Source organism: Passer montanus, unplaced genomic scaffold (assembly GCF_014805655.1).
Source record: "Passer montanus isolate IOZ18808 unplaced genomic scaffold, ASM1480565v1 scaffold263, whole genome shotgun sequence".
NCBI classification, from domain to species: domain Eukaryota; kingdom Metazoa; phylum Chordata; class Aves; order Passeriformes; family Passeridae; genus Passer; species Passer montanus.
Genome location: NW_024367295.1, coordinates 68665 through 86742, shown reverse-complemented (window position 1 = coordinate 86742; position 18078 = coordinate 68665). Strand labels below are relative to the sequence as shown.

At 48.4% G+C, this 18078-nt stretch overlaps 1 protein-coding gene across 1 annotated transcript in view; it reads left to right on the top strand.

Moving 5' to 3' along the window:
- LOC120503630 (fer-1-like protein 4) overlaps positions 1–18078 on the top strand; it is a 39116-nt gene that overhangs the window by 3640 nt on the left and 17398 nt on the right. The window contains exons 4-25 of the mRNA XM_039712314.1: positions 249–348; positions 2487–2578; positions 3168–3209; positions 3316–3480; positions 3758–3818; positions 4947–5078; positions 5196–5258; positions 6268–6352; positions 6637–6796; positions 7014–7197; positions 7988–8174; positions 8381–8745; positions 9089–9197; positions 9953–10151; positions 10833–10953; positions 11574–11674; positions 12242–12329; positions 13632–13748; positions 14867–15019; positions 15259–15436; positions 16043–16167; positions 16550–16684. Coding sequence (XP_039568248.1) covers positions 249–348; positions 2487–2578; positions 3168–3209; positions 3316–3480; positions 3758–3818; positions 4947–5078; positions 5196–5258; positions 6268–6352; positions 6637–6796; positions 7014–7197; positions 7988–8174; positions 8381–8745; positions 9089–9197; positions 9953–10151; positions 10833–10953; positions 11574–11674; positions 12242–12329; positions 13632–13748; positions 14867–15019; positions 15259–15436; positions 16043–16167; positions 16550–16684 — 2962 coding nt within the window. The remainder of the gene's footprint in view (positions 1–248; positions 349–2486; positions 2579–3167; positions 3210–3315; positions 3481–3757; positions 3819–4946; positions 5079–5195; positions 5259–6267; positions 6353–6636; positions 6797–7013; positions 7198–7987; positions 8175–8380; positions 8746–9088; positions 9198–9952; positions 10152–10832; positions 10954–11573; positions 11675–12241; positions 12330–13631; positions 13749–14866; positions 15020–15258; positions 15437–16042; positions 16168–16549; positions 16685–18078) is intronic.

Genomic DNA, 18078 nt, shown 5'->3' with positions numbered 1-18078 from the left:
CTCCCTGCCTTTTTTTCCCCCTTTGTATCAGTCAATGGAATTTCTATGGAATGTATGGTTCTTCTTTTATCTCTCTGTATCTAACTTTATTTATCAGCAGACTCACTGTTTGTAAAGACAAATCTCTCATTCCATTCATCAATCAGTGGAATCCTTCCCATTGGTTCTTTTATCTCTCAGTACTAGTTTTATCTACCAGCAAACCCACAGTTTGTTTGTAAAGAAAAATCCCTCATTCCTTTCACCAGGCTGCTTGGTACCCTTGTCCTCAGCCTTCAGCACCTGATGACATCTGGAAGGCTAATCCTGCGTGAGTCCCTTGTGGACAAGAGCAACAGAGTCACTGATGTAAGTCCACAATGGACAGCCTGGCTATCAGCAATCAGTAAGGCTTTTTGGGAAACTTCATGTAGTACTCTTCAGGTGGACTGGGGACTGAGGGGGAATCCAAAATGCTGTTTGAACTGTAAGCACTGTGGCATTTGTGCAATCTGTGCACAGACACTTCACATCCACCAAGAGGTTTCTAGGAGCATCTACAAATGCATGGGCTGGGCTAGGGCTGCTGGAGAACTGCCAAGGGCCTGAATGAACAGAGGGAGGCTTTGTAAAACCTTCTCAAGTCTGGGAAATGGATGTAGGAAGTGGCATCTCCTCTGCTTCATGCACCATGAAGTGCATGTGTATGGGCTGCTGCAGTGATGGAGCGAGGTGGAAGGTGGTAGGGTGCCTTGAAACTCCCAGTAAGCTTTTGGGTTAAACACTAGCACTAACTGGATGGCTTAATGAGTGTCTGGGCATGAGTGTCGCTGACACCTGACTGCCCCTCTGCTCTGCAGGTCCTGCTCTCCTCCAGCCCTGGCACTGGGGCTCAGTCGGTCCTTTGCACTTGTAGAAGATTAACACCACCCTAAAATGAGTTGTTGCCTGCTAGCTGGGTGTGCAGGCACAGCTCAATGGGTTCCAGACTGCCAGACCTGTGTCAGGGCAGCTGGCAGGCTGCAGGAAGAGCAGAGGCAGCAGTCCTGCAAGGTGCTGCATATGTGTTTACTCTTGACACAGGCAATATGACTAAACCACATGGTGGCACATGGTATGCAAGCTCTGTGGCCACTAGACCACCAGCCTGAGTGGCACAGGCACAGGTTGCTGGTGTTACTGGACTTCTGGATCATGGAGCAGGTCCAGGTAGAAATTGACCACTTCCAGGATGATTTTTAGCCCATGCAGCTCACTGGATAAATGTTCCTGCCAGCAAAGAGACAGGGATTAGACTCACCTCTTGGTGCTGGTGATGATTTGAAGGGACTTCATTGTATAAGGTCAGAGGTACACTGACCAGCCCTTAGCCCTGGGTGCCTCTTTCCTTGCGCTAACAGCAACACATGTGCTGATGAGCTGCTCCAACCAAAACCCAACCGCATTCAGTTTTGCTGGGTTAGTTTTGGATTGTGCAACCCTGGCTGCACAACAGCTGCAGGGGATAGAAATAGGGCAGGAAAGACTGCTCATCCAAGAGCAGCCTGGGACCCTCTCAGGTCAGCTTGGAAGAGACATGGCCCCAAGAGAGAGTCTGCTCCTTTAGAAAACTGGGAATAAAGCCATTAGACTTCCTGCTAGTCCAAATCCTGTTCTCCTCTGGGAATAGAGCACCCCTTCTTCTCCTGATGATTTGAAGGCGTGCTTTTAGGGCCTTAGCTTTTCATCCAGCTTCATCTCAGGCTTCTTCACCCTCCAGCCTTTGCTGCTGCCTTTCCTAATCACCATACTGCTGATTTCTTGGGCTGCATTTCTTTTCCCAGAAATATGTATTTTTCAGGGATTGGGCTCTGAATCCAGAGTACATCCCTTTCAGCCTGCTAAGGAGTGATCTCCTCCATGCTGGTGTTTTTGGCCTCTGCTGGGAAATCATTTGTGTTTATGTTGGTTTGAGATCAGGCTGGCCACCTGCAGACAAGGGTGTTCAGACCTGTGTTGGCTGTGCCAATACCCAGCATGCTCTGTACGTCTCTTGTGATGCAGGCTCTCAATGTGCTGGTGGTTTCTCCAGTATTTTAATCCAAGCTGTCCTTCCCAGGGATCCTCTGCCAGCTGTCTTGTGCCTCCTCCAGAGAGAGACTGCTCCAAATCCTACATGTTATTGTGCAGGACTCTCCCCAGTTCCCTTGTCAAAAATGCCTCAAGGCTATTCTCAGGGCCTCTTTATGGTAGATTTGTAAAGTTGAGGCAGTTTTTATTCAATGAAACGAGTTAAAGAAGCTGTGGAGGGGGGAGTTTTGTTACGTCTAGTTTGTTGATGGAGACAGACAATGGGAGTCTGGTATAAACATGCTTCTTGTGGGGACATGACCACTTTTCTTTTGCATCTTTCCACTAGCTTCTCACTTCCTCTTTTCTTCCATGTCCCCCTTTATCTTTTTTGTGACATTTTTGCCATTGTTTTGTGGCTATCAAACTCTCAGGCCCTTTCACTTTCTACTTTATAGATCTACATTGAGTTGGATTTGCGCTACCAGCCTCCAAATAGCTCAGCGGGGAGCTGGGTTGAAGAGGATTTTGTCTATCTTATGAAAGACAGGTATGGAAATCCTAGGAACAGCTAATTTCCAGGCAGTTTGTACAGCTGCCTTTGTCAGTGGCATCCTTTGGGACGCAATCCAGCCTTATTTACTCTCCACTTCTTGCCAGGCTGATGTGTCTCAACTCTACAGCAGCAATAAGGGAATGGGGCTCTTGGATAAAGAGACACCTTGTTATCACAATGAGCCTTTGACTGCAATGATCCACTGTAGGTGCTGGGAGTCCTGGGACTCCCTAGGAGAGCTTTGAGAGCATTTCTGCAGCCCTCCTGGCTTGTGGTTGCAAAGTTGCTGGCCTCCAGCAACTCCATGCACCCTGCACGCTAGTAGTGCCCAAAGCCAGGGGAGTTGTAGGTTTCTGGGCAGACAGGATGACAGGCAGCAGCAAGGCCTGCAGAGTGTCACTTGTGGAACTAGATGGAAAACAGCAGACACATGGGGTGGACAGTGGATTAGCTTAGGAAAAAATTGCTGGTGTCCCTGCCAAGAAATAAACAGGTGAGTGTCTGGGGCACTGTTCCTTAAATGCATCAGGGAACAGTCATGGCACACTGGTCTTTAGAGAAAAACATATTTTGTTTTTTACAGTTCAGAGTTAATCATCCACAATCCTGGATTTGAGCAGCTGGAGTAAGTAGCCCTTGAATGTTTTGGCTCACCCTCCTGGGTGGAAGGCAGTGCACGGCCCACTTGTGATGGCTAACGTATGGCTCATGGCATGTGGTGGGGCTTGCAGGACTGCCGAGTGTCTGAGAGCGAAGGAACTGGACAAGGAGGCTGCTGCACTAGGCAGGAAGCTGGCAAAAGGTCTGGAGACTGAGGAAGAAGAGGAAGAGGAGGAAGATTTCTATGATACATCTGAGACTGAGGCTTCGGGCATCATCTTCAGCCCTGTGAAGAGGTATCCATGGCATGGTCTTCTTTCTTACCCTTGCTTAGGTCCTGGTTTAGAAAGTGCCATATCCTGGGGAATTCCTGCAGCTCATGACAGTCTGCTTTGGCAAAATGTCAGAAAACTTCCATCTCTAAAGGCCCTAGACAGGGTGTGCTGGGGATTTGCTCATTCCCAAGGTGATGGGCCATTATTTGTGAGGTTTTTTGTTGCTTCCCTTGGTGGGGACTTACTCAGGTCTATGTAGACAAGGACACCTGCTCACTTGGGCTTTTTTTCTGTGCAGCCGCTCCAGACTCTGCTCTGCACGGGACCTCTTTGCCATTCCAACACCACAGAGTTTCCAGGTACTGCAGCACTGGGTGCATGTCCCCATAGCTGCCTCTGGCCTCCCAGCCAGTCCCTTAGTACCTTGCTGAAGGCCTGGGCTTCTCCAATTGCCACATACTCTGTCAAGGCCTCTAGCATGAAGACCATCATGCTTTGTGTGACTTCCCTGGACAAGATGTAAGATTCCCTGAATGAACTGCATCCATGAGTGCTGGCCACAGTATCAGTAAGCCCATGTAGATATCGATAAGCAGGAGAAGGGAATCAGCTACATGTGCCATTGCAAAACACTGCCTGAGCAGAGCTTCAGAGTGTACCCAGGCAGGGCTGGTGCCTGCCAGCTTTCCCAGGGTCTTCTTTGTCTTCCTTAGGGACAGCTGTGGGACATGACCAGGGCCAGAGGGCTATGTGGGGGCTTGCTTGGACATGCCAGGAGGCTGCTAGGAAGTGGTGGCTCTGGCTGATTAGCTCACATCAGGCTGAATTGATTTCAGGGAAAGTCTCCCAGGATGGCTATGGATTTAAATCCTTCTCTGGTTCTAAGTAAACATGGACTCACATTTGTGAGGGTTGAATTTCCTACCATCATTCTCTTGAAGCAATCATTCTGTACCTTAACCATGGCCTAATTGCTTTTACTGAGAACAAATGTGAGAACATTTCTTTTATATCTTAGACTCATAAGCAGTTGCAGTAAACGTAAGTAAATTGTAAGCAGCTGCATTCCAGTCTTTCCAATGGGGTCCATCTCAGTAGGATTCAAAGAGGAGTATTAACAGAAGACACAAAAAGCTCTGTGGAACCTCGCATGTGGGAGCAGTGGGTTTTCAACCCCTTGGGATCAGAAACTGAGAGTACAAGTGCTGCTGAGAAGGTCAGCTCTTGTCAAAAGTACTGGGGCTCTTACACTTTATTTCCTTGCTTGTCTGAAAGAAACAAGTATCTCAAATACTACTTTGATCTGTCCTGGCTGTAGCAGATTTCAGCAGCCATGCTTTTGCCTGCCCTAGGTGTCGAGCTCTGCATTGAGACTGCCCTGTACATGTGCATACTGGTATCTTGAAACATTCTCAGGATGGAGGTGTAAACAAGGAGAGTGCTGATTCAGACAAGGAGAGTGCTGGTTTTCTCCCATATTTTCTCAGGTTGGGATTAATGTAATTGAAGCACAGAAGTTGGTGGGGGTGAACATCAACCCCTTTGTTGTAGTCAAGGTGGGAGAAGAAAAGAGGCACACAGCAACACAGAAGTCAACAAACTGCCCCTTCTACAACGAAGTATGTGTATGGACAGAGGCTCTGTCCTTGCCCCACCAGTGTCCCGAGTGCCTGGGACCATGCTTGCAAGGGACACCTGGAAGCCTGGGGCTCAGCTGTCTTGCTCTTCTCTTCCAGTATTTTTTGTTTGACTTCTATGAGCCAAGGGACATTTTATTGCACAGACTCATAGAGATCTCGGTATGTATGTCTTCATCTTCATCTTTCACTTGTTAGTGGTACAGCTTGATGTTTCTGTGTGTAGACACTAGGTGCAATGGGCAAAGCAAGGCTACCAATACCATTGAGGTGTTCCAGCTGGAATCACCTGCCCACAGAGAGCCACAGGGCCTTCCTGTGGCTGCACTGGGGCAGAGACCTAGCTCCTGCTCTGAGCCAGTGCTGGGCAGTGTTGCCTTCCCACCTCCTCCAGGTAAGGGCTTTTCTTCACTGTGTGACTGCAGTGGGGCCTCTGGGGCACTTTCTTGCCTTTTGTCTTGTTGCCCTGCTGTATGACAGCAATTCCCTACTGCCCCCTTACCCTGGAGTCTCATCCTGCAGGTCCTAAAGGTAAGTGATTGATGTGAGGCAACTCAGAAATTATTTGTGCTGTAGAAAAGCCCAGGAAGGAAGAGAGGTTGAAAATCCCTTGGCTCAAAGCACAAAGACTTTCCCAAGATACAGGCATGTTCTGAAGATAGCTAAACCCAGCCAGCACATCCTTTGCCAAGTGGTGTCCAGCACTTTCTCTGTGAAAAGCTGCATGTCTCTTCTGCTGTCAAGAGTTCAGCAAGAACTGAGCAAGACTTGGGTTTTGGGAGAGACGCTAGCCTGGTGGGGTCACAGCTCTGCCCTAACCCAGCAGGATATGGACACAAGGTCTTCCTGTGGGAAAACAGATCTGTCCCGACTCCATTGCTGAGCTGTGGCTTACCTGGGACTGCAGAAGCTGAATTGTTTGCACATGACTGCCTTGGTCTAGGTTTGACTGTGGGCTGTGGGCTGGTGGGCTTTGTGGGAGTGGTTGGGTAGGAATGGGATAGCCCTAGGGCTAACACAGATGGGTCAGTCTGCATGAAGAGCTTGCAACCACTGCCTCAGCTGTGCTTTGGAACACCTCTTGGCAGCCCTGTGTTCCTCAGAGATATCTGGATGTATCACCTGGCTGCCCACACCTCATGGTACTCAGGGTGACTTGTGCTGTCTGCAGGTTTTTCACTCAAAGAAGATACCATTTCTGGGAACTTGCATAGGAACATTCAAGATGGATGTTGAGACAGTGTACAACCAGCCAGGTACGAGAACTGCACCACATACCTGTGCCTGACCCTGGCGCTGTCTAAAACTGGCATTTCTTTCATGCTCTGATGGGTCTGGTCAAGGCCCTGGCTTTAAAGCACTTAGTTTTCATGAAGATCTGAGCTTGCTTCTCCACTCAGCTCTCTGAAGGCAGGTGACACCTCCTGCACCTTCAGAGGTGGGGTCTCTGGCAGGGCCAAGGCAGTATTTGTGTGGACAGAGTTGAATGTGAAATGGTAACCTGGCTGCTCCCTAGGGAACTCCTCCTCTTCCCTCTCAGATCACAGGTTTTTCCAGAAGTGGGCAGTTATCAGTGACCCCATGGACACCCGGGCAGGTGTGAAAGGCTTTGTGAAGTGCAACATCTCTGTTTCTGCACGTGGGGATATTGTGGGTTTCCTTCCCACCTATTCCAGGGACAAGGATGAGGACATTGAAAGGTAAGTGCAGTGGGATCTTGCACGGCTCTGGGAAGCACTGCCATGTCTCTCTTCATACTACCTTTTTTACCTCATTTTCCCCTCTTCTGATGGGCAAAGACCCAGTAAAAAAGACCTGTGGTGAGGCAGGATCCAATCCTTCTTCCAGTCAGTGAATTTCCCATCATTGTGTTCTGTAGACTCCAGGAGGGAGGCAGAACATGAATTTGTCTTTCAGGAATCTGCTGCTGCCTAAGAGAGTCCCTGCAGAGAGACCCTGGGCCAGGGTCTGCATCAAACTCTATTGTGCTGAGGGCCTGCCCAGCATGACAGCAGGCATCATGGGTGGTATCTCCAAGATCATAGGGGAGAGAAAAGTATTTATCGACCCATATGTGCAGGTCTCATTCTGTGGGCAGCAGGTGAGTCTGAGGGGAAGCTATGTTGGGACAGGGTGATTCTCCCTTGGCTGTGTGGCAGCATGCGGTGGGCTCATGGTGCCAGGAGCCTCCATGTGGCACAGCAATCCCACTGAAAATAGGCTGGGAGAGCCCAGGTGTTGCTGTCTTTAGCAGTGGTCTGGGCTGTGTGGCCATGGCTGTGCAATGTCTGAATGAGAAGGCTGTTCTCTGCTTTTGTCACTACAGAGAGCTGCTCATCGGACATCCCCAGCCCTGGGCACAGCTACTGGCTGAGCTACTGGCTTTGCAGGCAGAGATTCATATCCTTAAATATAGGGATAAATCCTGGAGCAGAAGTCCTTTTTCTCTGTCAAGCTGGACTCAGCCTGAGACCCTTGAGAGACTTTACTGAGATAATGACCCAGTTTTTGCACACAAGGTCAGGGTTTCTGGTCCCATAATATCCATTAATATGAGAATCAATCCCTGATTGATTCTCATATTAATGGATATTATGTCTTGTGGGCCTGGAGTGCTCCAGGCAACCCTTAGATACCTATGAGTCTGCTGATCGTTTGCATTCCTTTGATTGTGTAGGTCATGCCAGGGCCTTGGGATAGCCCCCCATTAATGAAACAGAGAGGAATTGCAGGAACTGGGATAGGAGCAGGGACACTGCCACCCCCAGAGCCTGCCTGGCACTGTCTGCAGGTGGTACAAGAGTGCATGCCATTCCAAGACAAACTCTGAGGCATCTCTTTCTCTGGGCACCATTTGGGACTGTGTCACTTTCACACCTTCTCCTTCCCAGGGGGAAACGTCAGTAGAGACCAGCACCACTGAGCCCAAGTGGAACGAGCAGATCAGTTTCATTGAGATGTTCCCACCTCTGTCCAGGAAGATAAAAGTCCAGGTGCTGGATGATGCCAGTGTCGGTGATGTGGCCATTGCTACACACTACATTGACCTGCAGGAGATCTCGGACCCGGACAGGAATGGTGAGGCATGGCATGGCTGTCTTGGAGCAGGATGTCTTGGGCATCCCGGTGCCATGCACTTCCTGCTTGGCATGCTGGTCTCCTGGGGCTGGTAGCAGGAGTGGCTGAAGCATGCTGACATTCTGGTGTCCTGGACAGTTTTTTTGGGGAGGTCTCTCTTCAGTGGCACTCTGGAGCATAATGAAACCCTGTCCCTGTCTCTGCAGGCTTTAACCCCACATTTGGCCCAGCCTGGGTGAACCTGTATGGCTCCCCCCAGAACTCAACTCTGTGGGATGCCCACAAAGACCTCAATGAAGGCATGGGTGAGGGCATCTTCTACCGTGGACGCATCCTCATGGCCATCACAGTGGAGATCTTCAGCAGCCCCAGTGCAGCAGAGAGGAAGCTTGGGTACAGGATGAGAGGTGCCCTGAGAAAAATGAAGCTGAAGAAGAAAAGTAAAAAATCCAAGGAGAAAACTAAAGAACTGAGCCAGCTGCAGGGAGAGGGGGAGGCTGGGAGCTCTCAGGAGGCCGAGCAGCCCAGGGAGGTCACTGTGGAGGTGGAAGAGCTTCATCCACTCCCTGAGGTGAGTTCTCCTGTGCCAACATGGCTGATTCATGCCAGTCTTTGGCATGCACAGCTGTGAAGGGAAAGAGGCAAGGTGGGAGGCAGCTGTGTCGATGCAGTAGCCATCCCTTAGCCTACAACCTGCTCAGTGGCTTCACATGAGCACCAGCCAATCCATGGCTCTGCACCAACACCTCAGGATTTCCAAGAAACCTTATCCTGCTTCGGGCAGCCCAGTGGTGGTGTCAGCAGCATCCTGCTAAAGTCCTGTGGAAGGGCTGGCAGACATCAGTTATGCCCTGGTGCTCAGGCAGTGCTTTGACACACAAGACTCTCAGGCTGATTTCTGTCTCCTTGCTCAGAATGTGTTGGGGAGAAAGGATGAATTCCTTCTCTTTGCTGCCTTCTTTGAAGCCACTATGATGGACTCCTCTCTCAGCTCAAAACCTGTCAACTTTGAAGTCTCTATAGGTGGGTATTCCCCAGGGCCCCATGTCCAGAAACTATGGGAACAGTGTGAATCTCCCTCTGACAGCCAAGTCAGTTCTCCATAATGCCCTGTCAAGTCAGCTCGGGAAGGTGGGAAAGATGAGGAATGAGTCCAGGGAGTGTGCACAGTGCTTTACTAAAATCCTGAATCTTTTCTATGGAACTGGAGATTTGCACCATTTGTGTGAAATACCTGTTTTGGGAAAGTTTGGGAAAACTCTTCTAGTAAGTAGGGGTACAAAGAAGTAAAAGGATTTGGTAGCAAGAAAGGGAAAAAAAGGAGGGAAAACTGGGATACTGGGGTTGGCCATGTGGCACTGAGGGGATCTGACAACAAGTGATGGGAAAATAATGGCCTGAGAGTGTGTCAAAGCCCCCACCTGCTAAGCTGGATGGGTGAAGATGCTTGATGCTGAAATACTACTTGAGGAGCTGATGCTGGCCCCAGTGTAGGGATGTAGATGGTAATCAACACGCACTTGGTGGAGCTGACAGAACTGAAGAAGGCATACACAAGGACCTCTTTGCAATTGCTCAGCTCCCTCTTGGACCTCCTGGTTGTCCATGTGATGCGCCAATGGTTGGACACAACTACTAGTTCCCAAAGCAGTAAATGCATCTGTTTCTCTTGGTAGGAAGACTGCCAAGAGTCTGGTATTGCCAGCTAAAAAATGTCTTTTCTAAAAAAACCTGAGTGATCTCCCTTACTTGTTTATAATTTAATGCTCACCTTCAAGGAAATTATGGCAAATCTGAAGAGGTTGTGACCAAAGGATGGCAAAAAGCGGAAAAGAGAGACGTGAAAGAAGAAAGGCAGCCTTTATTGGATGCTGGTTCAGATGGTGAGCTGGATGCTGAAATCCTGACTCCAGATTTAGCAGCACTGAACAAATCAGTTACAAAGAGTCAGAGACCGGAGCCCATGGAATATGACAAGTAAGTCTTCTATATCTTTCTATTCCACCTTTCTTGGAGCTGTTACAGCTTCCCACATTGATTGTTCCAGATATTATTAGAGGTCTGCTCAGCAATGCATCATAGGTTTCTCTTCCTTTCAGCCCTGCAGCTTGCCATGGCCTAGCTGGCGGGGATTTTCTACTAGCTCTATGAGCCCTATGGTGTCTGCTTGATGTTTGCAGATGGCCAAGGATGGGGTCCCAAGGAAACTGAGACCTGTCAATAACAGCCATCTCTTTTCTGCTTCACAAGCAGTGTCCTACGGGCTTTTTCCAGTGAGGAAGGAGAGGAGTACTCTTGGCATATGCTGTCTTATGTTGAGCAGGCAAGACACATACACAAGCTCTTCTGATGTTTGCTCTGGGAATATCGCCTAGATTGTCCCACAGGCCTGGCAATGTCTTGGTCTTTGTGTTGTGCAGCCTGTGCCTGCTACTACTTAGTTCCATAGCAGTGAGAAATCTTGGCAATATCCCATGCTCCTGTCATTCATCTCAGCACGTACTGCTGTCTCTATTAGAAACCCTGTGTGCTAGTTTGGGATGGCAAAGGGCAGAGTTCAGCCTCTGCTCCCTTGCTGGATGTGCAAGTGCATGTGTTATGATATGGCATATGCTTTCTGTAGCAGTAGCCATAACCTTGTCTGCCTGCTGTCCTTAGGTCATACAGCTGCCTGCCCATGACGCATGAAAAACCCTGCGTGTTCGTATGGAGCTACTGGGAGGATCACACCTGGAGACTCTGCATTTCCAACCGGATTGTCAAACTGGCAGAGCGCCTGGTAGCATGTTCAGGGTGTTTGTCTGTGGCATGCTCCTTCCTGGTGTGCTTTCTTTGTTGCATGTGCAGTTGCTGTGCAAGGTGTTTGCTGTCCTCACCACCCATGCAAGTCCATGTCTCTCACAGGGCTTAGTCACACTGTCCTTTAGACACGGTTGGGTAGGCCACATGGACTCATACTGTGCAACTGCTTGTGGTGGTTCCTGGAGGAGTGAGTGATGTGATATGATGTCTGTGACAACGAGTTCCTCTGCTGCCAGTCCTGAGCTGTGTGAGATGATTGGGCAAGCAGACTCTCAGCCTCAGGTTATTGTGAAGGGGATGCAGTCTCTCCCCAGGACCTTGCCTTTTCCTTTTGGCTTGCAAATATGAAAGTAGAGCTTGCCACAGTGTGTGTTAGTGGTTGCTCAAGGACTGACACACAAGGTGTTGTAACAACAAGTGCTAAGGTTATCCTCAAGCTCTGTAGGGTCCCAGGCAGCCGAGTGCTGATCTGCAGCACTCATGAATCCCAGCTCTGCAGAAAGGTATAAGCCATTAGTGAAAAATGCATTCTTGCAAGGTTTTACTCTGACCCCTCAGCCAGGTGCAAGCTTCGTGAATATTGTGATTTCGCTACAGGAGCAGGGGTTGGGTGACGTGGAGAAGCTCTTGAGAAGACCAAAGGCTAAAGCAGAAGAGCGGCTCAGAGAGGTGTTGGAGGAATTTGTAGGTGGATGCAGGTTAGCATTTCCCTGATGTCCTGAAGATTTTTGTTTTCAGGTTAGGAGGTCATATCATGTTCTGCATCAGCTGTGTGCAGCCTTCTCTCTTCTCCTTTTGAGGTGGGTGTGCAGAATGAAATAAGGATGACTTGGGAAAAGGACCCTCTCTGTAGCTCTTCAAGCTTGGAGAGGAGACTCCACTTCTGTTCTAAGAATCAGATGGGTCATAGATGACAGCCTCAGTGTTCTTGGGGTCACATATTTCCTAAATGTGAAGGATATTTCCTTCACTCTTTTCAATCACACAGTCAAAAGACCACTGTTTCAATCCCCATGACTACCCTGTGGGGACCGTAATGCACTTCAGTCCACAGTGCTACAGTAGAAAGGGAGCCTCAGGTGTTGAGAATCCCCAGTGTACCTTCTGAACCAACAAGCTTGTAGAAGAGAAGGTATTGCAGAAATGGAGCCTCCTGACACATCTGGATTGGTACCAGGGATTTGGAGCTCGTGTCCCTGCTGTAAGATGTGCTTAACATGCTGGATGCGGAGGATACAGAATCTGTGCTGCTTTTCTCATTGCAGGCAATATTCACTCAGTGCAGAGAGAAAAACGATGGCTCATCCAAATAACCTGGACAGATGTCGGACAAAATACCTGATGCGCAACATTGTAAGTTGTGGGGTTTGGTGGTGTTTGGTGGGAGCCTGTGCAATTCCTGCTCTGGGGAAACTTCTGGAGGATCAGCAGGAACTGATGCTAAGAAGGAAACCTGGAGCTAAAACTCACTGTATCAGTCATAGGCTTTTACTACAGCATCTCCCAACTTCTGCTCAGAGCAATACAGTTTCTGGCACAGGGAAAAGAGACAAGACAGGGTCTGGCCATGGCTGCCCCCTTTTTTGTGCAGATGCTGTGCCCTGATGCCTTGCTTCACCTCCACTGGGGCATATGTAGTTGAGCATGTGCATATTGCTGCCCTGTAGGTTGCTGGAGGCCTTTTGGTGCACCATATTCGTGCAGGCAGTTTTGTGGTGGCTCACTGAGATCCTCTACTCCTGAAAATTCACACCTTGGCTGAGTACATATCCAGCAGGTCTACAACAGCCATTCATCTGTCTGTCCTTAGAAACGGAAACACTTAGGCACTTATCACCTGGCACACAAGACTAGCTAGCTGAATGAGAGCACAATTACATACCCCCTGTCACACCACAGCTGTAGAGTCATAGCCTCTGTCAGACTACAAAGCTTTGAATGGCTGACCAAAATGCAGTGACAGCAGCAGGAAATAAAATTTAGGCATATCTGGGTCTCAGTTCCTTTCCCTCTGCTTCCTTGCATGTCGTCACGTGAACTATGGTGAAGGTCAACTGCTAAGCCTGAGAGACTTTGGAATAGAGAACCCACCTAAAAGAGGAGTTTTCTCACCTTGCCAGTCTATAGTGGGTGTACACCCTGAATTTCTTCTGGATTTCATTATTAGTTTTGATTCATCCCAAAGTTTCTCTTCATATGTGTACACTCTCTCTGATATGCACTAATAGTGGTGTAAGCCAAGCCCTATTTTGCAGTTTCCTCCATCTTCATAATCCCACACTACTGTGGCCTCAAGTTGCTCCTTGGCCAAGGTCTCCCACAGGCACTATCTGGAGCCCTAGACCACCAGCTTCTGGAATTCCTTAGACATGTTTCTGCCCCAAATGATTTTAAAGCTCATGGACTTCTGTTACCGGATGATATTGGCCATGCTGATGAGTTGCTGTAGTCTCCAGTTCATGGCACCCTTTGCTAAATGGCTTGTGACAGGTTCATGGAGGTTTGCTCCCAGCAACTGGGCAGCAAGCCATGGTGGAGATCAGGGTGCAACGGGGCAAGATGGACTTGGTCAGCACAATAGGCTCCCTGCAGACCCCCCATGTGGGGTGGCAATGGGGCATGGGTGGTTGTGTGACAGTTGTGCTTTCTGTTCAGATCCTGTATGCAAAGCAGGGGCTCCGTGTGAGGCGGCACCTGACCCGAGACAATGTCAAGGAGAAAGTTAAGGAGACAAGGAGGATCCTGGCAAAGATACGCTCCGTGGCTAAAGAGGTACAGTGGCTACTAGGGAACCCTTGTTCTGAGCTGGAGAGGGTAGGCAAGGAGAGGATACTGAGCTGGCTGCTGGGGCTCTCACCAGTCTGAGCTGAAGCTTTTCCTCTGCTGTCTTCCCTCACTATGTAAAATTCCAAGTTCCAGCTACTGGAAGTTACCATGTTTCCTGTGATAGCTCTAATGAGGGATGAGGCCAGGCAGCTTTGCAGGGCTGTTGGTGGTGGAGCAGGGGTCCAAGCAATTTTGCAGTGGGTAGGAGGCTGAGCTGGGCCAGCTCCATGCCTCCTGGGCCTCTCTGCCCCACCAGCCCAAGGCCTTGTCTGCAGCAGACAGTTTTGCCTTGGAAAACAGCCTTGCTTGTGCTGCCCGCACTTCCACCAGGGGCTGACCCTGCAGATTCAAACTTGCATTGGAATAAGATTCTTATCCATAGCAGAGACTCTTCACATTCAGAGTTTCATTGTTTTAAGTAACTGAAAAAAATCAGCATGTTGCTGTAGTGTCAACCAGAACCCCATGTTAGCTGACATAAGGTGTACAGATGCTGTTGAAGTTTGGGGAAATCTTTCACCAAGTAAAGTCAAATAATTTTCACATCTTTAGCTATGTGAGGGTAGAGTGATATACAATTGTAATGATGATGTTTTTCTTCCCAAGTCACTGTTTCTGTGATGCAGCTCTGCTGTTCTGGGGATGGTTGAAGACCTGCCTGTTCACAGGAAGAGAAGAATGAATTATTTGGTTTGCTTTGCTTGTGTGTGAAGTTTTTCTTTCCTTATTAAACTGTTTTTATCTCAATCCATTACTTCTTTCACTTTTAAGTTTTGAATCCAAACATCCCATGTGATGTTTCCCATTACACCAACAGACAGTGAGTGACAGGCTGCATGGGGCTGAGTTGCCAGCCAGAGTTAAACCACAGCACCTCCAGAGCCATATTGCAGGGCTGACTTTCAGAAATATGTGGCCAATGTTAGGTCCTTTATTTCTGGATCTCTAAACTGCCATTACTCAGCAGTCCCTCCTGTGGGGAGATGAAGCTTTCACCATGTCAGCATAAGGAGGACTACACATGCTGTTCATCTGCGTGATGTTCCTCCCTTCCCTCCCTCCAGCCCCAGTGCACTCTCCCTGATGTACTCATCTGGATGCTCAGCAACAACAGGCGTGTGGCGTACTCCAGAATTCCTGCACAAAACATCCTCTACTCAGTAGTTGAAGAGGAGAAAGGCAAAGACTGTGCAAAGATCCAAACTCTCTTTATGAAGGTAGGGTTTATACCAAAACAGTGTGCTCTTGCTTGCTTCATGCTGTTTCCCCCTCCTTGCTTTCAGCTCTCCTTCCTGAAATCCTGGAGTTCACAAGGAAACACAGCTCTCAACTCCACCACTGCCTTTTGCCTCTGACGATGTGGTGCTCTTTCTCCTGTGCTCTTTGGTCAGTCCCAAGCTGATGGTGATCATGTTGGTCTGAGATGTGAAACCTGCAAAACCTTCTGTGCTTTCAGGTCCCTGGCTTACACACTGGTGAGATCTTTGCCAAACTGGAAATCTACATGTGGCTTGGGGTAACCAAATATGTGAAAACCTGTTTGGCAGGGCTTCCTGAGGAGTTCCTTTCCGAGAATGAGCAGGAGATAGCCCAGTTCTCAGCATACAGCCCTCCTAGCCTGCTCAGCAGGGATGGTGAGTGCAGATAACAGTTCTTCACATAAACAGGAGAGCAGGGAGTTGAGAGGTCCCATCATGGATTAGTGTCTGTGGTGGTGCATTGTCCCCCCACAGTCCTTCACCTCAGGCCATACTGTTATCTGAGAATTGTAGTATGTCTGAGAATTAAGACCTGATCTAGGGTTGTCTCCAAGGCCTGACTGAGATAGGCACATCCAGTTTGATCTCATCAGGATATATTTGCACATTCACAGCTAAAGCAGCAGACAGGATGGGCGCTTTGTAGGCATTGAATGTGCTGCCAAATTTGCAATGGCATGAGTTCTGCCCCTCTGATGAGGCTTAGTGGTGCTCCCCCGCAGTAGATGCTCATAGCAGAACACTGCACATTTCACAAGTTGCATATCATGTACTTCCCAGAGGTGTTTGGGGAGCCCACTGAGCTTGTCTGGCTTGGCCAAACCTTTTGAGGTGTACTGGCCTGAGAACCACAGTCCCTAGAAGTGGTAGCTATTCGTCACAGAATGTGTCCACTCCTGTCTGGTTGGCCTTCTCCTTCAGACATTTTTTTGGCCTCATACAGGACTTTGTTGGGGACTTCCTCTCTCCTTTTCTTACCAGATTTCAGCTATTTCCAGCTCCGAGCCCATCTGTATCAGGCTCGAGGGATCCTCCCTGCACATGATAATGGCCTTTCAAATCCATTTGCAAGAGTGGTGTTTTCAACTCATTGCCAGCCCACCAGGGTGAGACCACTTAAATTCTTGCCTCTGTCATCTTGGGAACCTGGGGAGAGAAAAATGACCATGACCTCACTGACATGTTTAAGGTCAGTGATATGGAAGTCCTCCTGGGACTTTTGTATCTCCAAGCACTCAGGTATCTATGCTCTGAGCAGTGTGATTATGTTCAGGAAATATTTGACAGTCATTGAGCATAGTCTTAAAGGTTGATTGGCATGTGCTAGTTGATCTTGAGTGCTAATCCCACACTTTTACCACTTCCCTTCTGCCACCAGCTGCACGTGGCTGTGTGAGAGAGGAAATCAGCCCAGAGTTCCTCACTTTCCAGCATGTGGTTTATTTCCACTGACTGTGGAATACTTGCGCCTTCTGTCTCCATCTGCAGATGCTGGAGGAGACACTGAGCCCTATGTGGAATGAGCTACTTTTGTTTGACCAGCTCATTATTGACGGGAAGAAAGAAGAGTTGAAAACAGAGACCCCCATCATTACAATCAACCTTTTCAGCCACAATAAATTTGTAAGTATGGCCATGCTGTCCTCCTTCTGTTGTCTCTGGAAAAGGGAAGGCAGAGGATCTCTGAGTGCTGCCGCTGCTCTGTTTGGTTTCCATGACAGCTTGATGCTGGTCCACTGGTAACAGTGAGTCGTGGGGACTGTGGCTGAGATTGAGACTTTCTGACTCAGAGATACTCTAAACTCATCAGGGGCTGATGAGTGCTTGTTGGATCCAGGATCTCTTATTTTTGAAGAAACATTATGCCTGCTTCCTTGGCAGGCTCACATTGCAGAGGGCTCATATCCTGGGGGAATTGATATTGCTTTTAGGGCTATTCCTTCCCTGTGTCCCCACATGTCATTGATCATCCCTCCTCAGTCTTCCCTTTTCTCTCTTTATTAGTGCTCTAAAATCACACTAAAGCCTCTTTGTCTCCTAGAGCCTCTTTGCTATCCTAAGGGTAATGACATAACTTGCACCAGGTTCTCCACTTGTAACTCAGCAGCTTTCCTCTGGTTCCAGTACAAGACAAACCCTGTCATATTGGGATGAGTCCAGAGGAGGCCACCAAGATGGAGCACAGGACAGAGGAGGAGAGCTGAGTATATTCAGCCTACAGAGGTTGAGAGAAAGCCAGTGTCTGTAAGAGTCTAAATGAGAGATGCGGGACTCCAGGCAGCTCTTCCAAACGCAGTTTATTATATCCAAGACGTTAGAGCAGAGCAGGGTCGTGGGCAACAGAGCCTGTGCCTACAGCTGTCAGCTGCATCTGCAGGCAGGCCTGGAGACCCTTAGTTTTGGTTACAATGCATTATATACTTTTCTTTGCTGAGCATCTTAATACAGTAGAACCAATCTATACCTTAACTTTTATCTATAGCTTATCATAACTACTATAAATACCATATTCATGTTACTATTCTCCAATCACTAGAAGTTAGTACATTAGAGTTTAAGCTAGAAGTTGTTTTTCAGTTTTCTTGCAGTGGAAAATTCTGAGACCTTTTTTCTACTTGCAACATTTGCTGACTTGTTTGCCTGTGCTATCTTTCTGCTTGGTAAAAACATCTTCTTGTTTGAGGTGGGTTTATCCTTTGCTCTAAGTCATAAAAACCCCTTCTGACTAACATACCCTTTGTCTCCTTGGTTAATCAGTAAGACTAGCTAGCAATTCTTTTCTTCTATATCAAAACTTGCTTCCATCTCTATTCCTTCCTCAGCTTCTACATTCAAAAACCTTTCTGCTAAGCATATATATCTGTGAGACTTTCTTGTCAAACTTTCATCTTTCCCAACATGTGTCTTTTTGCTGTCTGCAGCTACCTGGTGGGAAAGGATGGAAAAGCTCATGTAAGGTACCAAGGGGTCTAATGGCAAGTAATGAGCACAAACTGGCAAGGAAGAAAATCCATCTT